The sequence below is a fragment of the Lucilia cuprina genome, chromosome 6, assembly GCF_022045245.1.
Source record: "Lucilia cuprina isolate Lc7/37 chromosome 6, ASM2204524v1, whole genome shotgun sequence".
NCBI classification, from domain to species: Eukaryota; Metazoa; Arthropoda; class Insecta; order Diptera; family Calliphoridae; genus Lucilia; species Lucilia cuprina.
The window spans coordinates 56,566,003-56,572,399 of NC_060954.1; the positions used below are offsets into that span (position 1 = coordinate 56,566,003).

At 29.5% G+C, this 6,397-nt stretch overlaps 1 protein-coding gene across 1 annotated transcript; it reads left to right on the forward strand.

Annotated features, from left to right (window-relative positions):
- Positions 1-989: 989 nt before the first annotated feature.
- LOC111685703 (protein quiver) lies at positions 990-4,552 on the forward strand. Its single transcript, XM_046954199.1, has 4 exons — positions 990-1,001; positions 3,538-3,545; positions 3,634-3,893; positions 4,010-4,552. Exons 1-4 carry the CDS (start codon positions 990-992, stop codon positions 4,303-4,305), a joined length of 576 nt encoding a protein of 191 aa, XP_046810155.1. The 3' UTR covers positions 4,306-4,552.
- Positions 4,553-6,397: the final 1,845 nt, after the last annotated feature.

The window sequence follows — 6,397 nt, forward strand, 5'->3', positions numbered from 1 at the left end:
CTAGACTATAGACTAAACTATACACTAGACTATAGACTAAACTATAGACTAGACTATAAACTAAACTATATAATAGACTATAGACTAGGCTACAAACTAGACTATTGACTAGACTATAGACTAGGCTACAAAGTGGACTATTGACTAGACTACTATATTATAGACGAGACTATAGAGTAGAATATAGACTAGACAATAGACTAGACTATAGACTGGACTATAGACTAGACTATAGAGTAGACTAGACTATAGACTAGACAATATACTAGACTGCACTATAGATTGCACGATAGACTAGACTACTGACTACATTATAGACTACACAGATTATCAAAAGTTTATAAGTTAGAGAAAGTACTAAAAATATTTTCCATGTCTATTATATATGTTCCTGAACAGTGGGTCGTAAACTCAATACGCCGTTTAAGAAAAAGAAACACTGAAAAAAATAACAAGAAAACAATTGCCGCAGTATTCGCAGTATAATTAATCGATTGCATGCCCTAACGATAACTCGTTTACTAGACTACATACATATTTATAAAGAATCCATATACTAAATACATATTTACTTTGTAGTATAGGTTTTTACAATTATCCACTATATACTATACTAACTATTCTCCGTCTATTTTTTCCCGTAAATTTTGTTGTAGTATACATATCATTAATTGTTTTTAAACTTTATTATTTGAAAATTTACGAATTCAGTTTAGGAGTTTAAATGATATACTTTTTAAACGATATCTTTTGACAATATGTCCGATTCTTTAAAATAATCAAATCCCTGACAATGAAAAAAAAAAAACAACAATTACAAATTTAACAATCAGTTAAATTTCAAGAAGGACTTCATTTGGAGACATTTTGCAATCCATTCTCTCGATTATCAAACTAAAAGAGTGATAGTTGGGCGGTTTTACCATTCCTTCCATGTCATTTATTACAGAGTTTAAGTCCACAACTACAATCATTTGTCCCTTAGGGCAATGGAACCAAAGGTTAGTTTACGATCAACTCTACATGACAAGAAGAATAGTTGGGTCCAAAATTTCTAAGAGAAAAATGTTAAAATATAGAATAAGACTAAATCGTAGCAGGAAGTTATTGTGAACTGACTGTCCGATTTTACTTATTTTCATAAGTAGTTCTCATTAAATCCGGTAATAGAAAATGCTAACGATAAGTATCAACATAACTCCCAAATTAAACCCAACACCATTAATGGTTAGATTTAACTTTATCCGCACAGTACTAAACCGATTTAACCTTAAGAACACAAATTATTTTTGTATTAATAAGTTTTTACACCGAATATCATTGCGGACCTAGGTTTTCCATTCTCTTTCTTGAACTACTACAACTTAGTAAAAGCCTTCTAAAGATGGATTGTTCGTACCGATAAGCTTAAAGTAATCATGAGTAAGATCTTATATTATAGCATTCTGAGAAATTGCTGCAAGTGAAGAGAGAAAATGAGACTTTAGAATGGAGAATCAAGGTCTTCAAAGACACCTGTTAAATAAGGCTGATTATAAAGAGAATCAAAATCTAAAAGAAGTTCCTAATAGAACTTTTCAAGGCCTCTTAAATGACGATCTTGACAGTTTTGGTAAAAACGGATTTTGCAATATTTCAAAATTATGATGTTGGGTTAATAAAATTCGGTCTTATCGAATATACACTCATATACATATACATACATACAATACTATACACAAATAGTTTTCTTAAAAGTAGTTTAGTCAAAATTCAATTAACGGCTTTAACAATATGGATTCTTTGCTCGAGGTCTCTAACTGAACTCAATCACAATAATAAAACTAGTTTTTTTAAGTTTCTTAGTAGGCTATAGAATTTCTAACTATTCTACTTTTCATAAACTTAATACTTATAGTATTTTACTCCAGCAGTAAGTTTACAGGATTTTTAGCATAGTAATTAAAACAAAAGTATTATTTATATACAAACACCCTGTAATTTAAATGGAATGTTAACACTTATTAGAGAAATACTAAGAGGGGAAACTCAAACAAACATCAGCAGAATGTAAACTATAGTTTAGAGTTTCCCTTCAATTTGTTTAACTCTATGTTCAATGTTTTTCTTTTGGCTTTTTTATCTGTAGAATATATATGTATTTTAAAAATGCACGAATTAACCAAATTTTAGCTTGTTATTAATTTTAAGTTTTTTTTATTATCAACAAAAAATGTCCAAGCTTTTTGTGTTAATTTTGTAGTGAATTTTTTTTGTAATATTAAAAGTTGCATAATATTTTTTGAAGTAAGAAATATAATTACATTAAACCGATTAATGAAAATTAATTGCCGGAAAGTTTATAACTTATGCTGCATTTGTTTTTTAATTAATTGTTTGAAGAAATTATACATTGCGATTATTTTTCGCATCGCAAAAACGCAGATTTAAGATATTTTGTCTTTATTCTCGCAAAATAGACTTTTCGATTGTTCGATCTCTAATACAAACATGTCCAAAACAATACAGCTAGTCTTTAAACTAAACAATAGACTAGACTACATACTAGACTATAAACTAGACTACAAACTAGACTATAAACTAGGCTATATACTAGACTATAGTCTAGACATAAACTAGGCTATAGACTAGGCTATAGACTAGACTATAGACTAGACTATAGACTACACTATAGACTATACTATAGACTAGACTATAGACTAGACTATAGACCAGACTATAAACTAGACTATAGACCAGACTATAAACTAGACTATAGACTAGACTATGGACTAGGCTATAGACTATACTATAGACTAGACTATGGACTAGGCTATAGACTATACTATAGACTAGACTATAAACTAGACTATAGACTAGACTATAGACTAGGCTATAGACTAGACTATAGACCAGACTATAAACTAGACTATAGACCAGACTTTAAACTAGACTATAGACTAGACTATAGACTAGGCTATAGACTATACTATAGACTAGACTATAGACTAGACTATAAACTAGACTATAGACTAGACTATAGACTAGGCTATAGACTAGACTATAGACTAGACTATAGACTAGGCTATAGACTAGACTATAGACTAGACTATAGATTAGGCTATAGACTAGACTATAGATTAGGCTATAGACTAGACTATAGACTAGACTATAGACTAGACTATAGACTATAGACTAGACTATAGACTAGACTATAGACTAGACTATAGACTAGACTATAGACTAGACTACAGACTAGACTATAGACTAGACTATAGACTAGACTATAGACTAGACTATAGACTGGACTGTAGAGTAGACTATAGACTAGACTGTAGACTAGATTATAGACTAGAATCTAGACTAGACTATAGACTAGACTATATACTAGACTCTGGACTATACTATAGACTAAACTATAGACTAGACTCTTGACTAGACTATAAACCATAGTATTTTCCATTCGACTTTTAAAATATTTCAAGAGGTCAGCTTTTTTACTTTAGAAAAACTATTTTCTTAACGTATTCAATCTCAATTCAAACCCTAATATTTTAGAGTTATAGGTAATTATTTTTATAAATGGCGGTCTAATGTACTTATATTGTAAATAATTCCAAAAAATGTATTATAAAATATATATTTAAATCTTTTACAAAAGCCGATTACTAAAATAAAACTTTTCTTTCTCAAACACAATAATTTTCAACTCAAAATCAATGTGATAATTCAACACATTAATTTAAAACAACAACAACAACATGCAGCACGTTCTATATACTGTTACGAGTGTGATTCCTGGACTGATGCTAGATGTAAGGATCCCTTTAACTATACGGCATTGCCAAGAGATCAACCACCCTTGAAGAAATGTTATGGTTGCTGTGTTAAAATGGTGCGACACTCAAAATCACGTAAGTTTTAAAAAATCCAAAATGAATTTTGAAATTTTTGAAAATTTTATTTAAAACTTTAATAACATGTATCTATTTTTCTTTAATTTTTTTTGTTCTTCATTCAACAAATCTAGTTTATGAAGTTGTTCGGCGTATGTGTACGTCACAATTACAAATAAATTTATTTATGGTCGATCATGTGTGCATGATGGAAAGTTCAGGCAATGGACATATGTGCTTTTGTGAGGAAGATATGTGCAATTCTAGTAAAAATTTATACACTTCATCCAACATACCATACATAGTAGTTACATTACTAACCATATTGGTAGTGCTAAATACACGTCTCTTACATTCAATATCTGCATCTGCATCTTCATCAGCATCTTCTACTATAACATCTATTTTGAATTCTGTAACATTTAGATAAATACTTGAATATCTTTCACTTACATACATATAGATAAACAAAACACACACATACATACACACAGTTACAATACACTCATAGATATTATCTACTACTTTTACTTTATCTTCTTCTTCTCATATATAAAAATATAAAACTATATATCGTCTCGTATTTCGTAGAGTTTGTATTGCTATTAAAGACATGTTTGAAACAACAACAACAACAAAAACAACTAAAAAACTTTACTACTATTTGATTTTTTTATATAATTTAATTATATTATATAATTGTTATAATTATTATAACAATTACTTTTTTGTTATGTAATAAACTTTTTCTATATTTAATATTAAATTTCTTAATTTTTTTAAGTAGCCATTGTTCTGCTTTAAGGTTGTTATTAAATATTTATTTTAATTTTGTTTAATTTTATTATTTTAAGTATTTTTTGTAATAATTGTATACAATTTTTAGTCGTCATTTGGCAAATTTTATTGTAGTAAATTTAGTAAATTTTAATTATAGTTTTTATGTTTATTTTACTATTATCTGAAGAAAATATAAAGAATTTACAAACATAAAGTTAAAAATTGTTAAGTTTTGAAACTTACCAGATTCGCCGGTTTAACCTGTAGATTTTACTAGTACTTGAATAGACCAAATATTAAACAAATTCAAAGTGCTATATGTTTATTATTTTATAAAACGTATTTGAAATAATAATACTTTTTTTAAAAAAAGACGACCTTTTGCAATCGAAGTTAAATGTATTGAATTAATGTTATAATCACATGAAATTAGGAATCTAGGAATTTAGAATTTTATATTTCAAAAAAAAAGTCGACTATTTGCAATTTATAAAAAAAAACCCTTACACAATCGACTTTTATTTTTCGGACTTGATTTTAGACTATTCTGCGGAACAGTTTATTGAATAGGTTATAAAGATGCCTATTAACTAGTCTGTGGAGAAGTCTATAGAGTAGTCTGCGCAGTAGTAGTAGTGGTATAAACAATAGTCTGCGGAATAGTCTATGTAATAGTACGCGGAGTATTCTATTAACTAAACAGTTTACTGACTGTAGACTAGTCTTGGATTAGTTTGTGAACTAGATTCTAAACTACTCAGTGGAGAAGTCAATTGACTAGTCTGCGGACTTGCCTATTGAACAGTCTTAAGAGAATTCTAATTATAAGACTTTTATTGCGTAGTCTATGGGGGTAGTCTATTGCCTAATGTGTGATGTGGTCTATGGACTAGTCTACGAAATAGCATAGTCTATAGACTAGCCTACACAGTAGTCTATATAATAGTCTGAGGAGTATTCTATTAACTAGTCTGAGTAGTTTACTGAATGTTGACTAGTCTAATGACTGTTTTGTGGACTAGATTCTGTACTCTAGTCAATTGATTAGTCTGTGGACTAGTCTATAGACTAGCCTGTGGAGTAGTCCAAAGGTCTATTGAGTAGTCTTGGGACTAGTTTATAGATTGCTCTGTAGTGTAGTCTATTGACTAGATTGTTCTGTACATTAGTTTATTGAGTAGTCTGTGAGGTAGTCTATTACACAGTGTGTGATGTAGTCTATGGACTATTCTATGAAATAGTATAATCTATATAATAGAGTGAGGAGTATTCTATTAACTTTAGTGAGAAGTTTACTGAATGTTGACTAGTCTAATGACTGCTTGTGGAGTAGATTATGTACTATGTAGTGTAGTCCAAAGGTCTATTGAGTAGTCTTGGGACTACTTTATAGACTGCTCTGTACAGTAGTCTATTGACTAGATTGTTCTATACAGTAGTTTATTGAGTAGTCTATGGGGTAGTATATTGCCTAGTGTGTGATGTAGTCTATGGACTATTCTATGAAATAGTATAATCTATAGACTAGCCTGTGGAGTAGACTATAGACTATTTTATTCAAAGGTCTATTGAGTTGTCTTGGGACTAGTTTATAAACGGCTCTGTGCAGTATTGACTAAATTGCTCTGTACAGTAGTTCATTAAGTAGTCTTTGGTGTAGTCTACAGCCTAGTGTGTGACGTAGTCTATAGAATATGCTACGAAATAAACAAACCTACAGAGTAGTCTATATAATAGTCGGA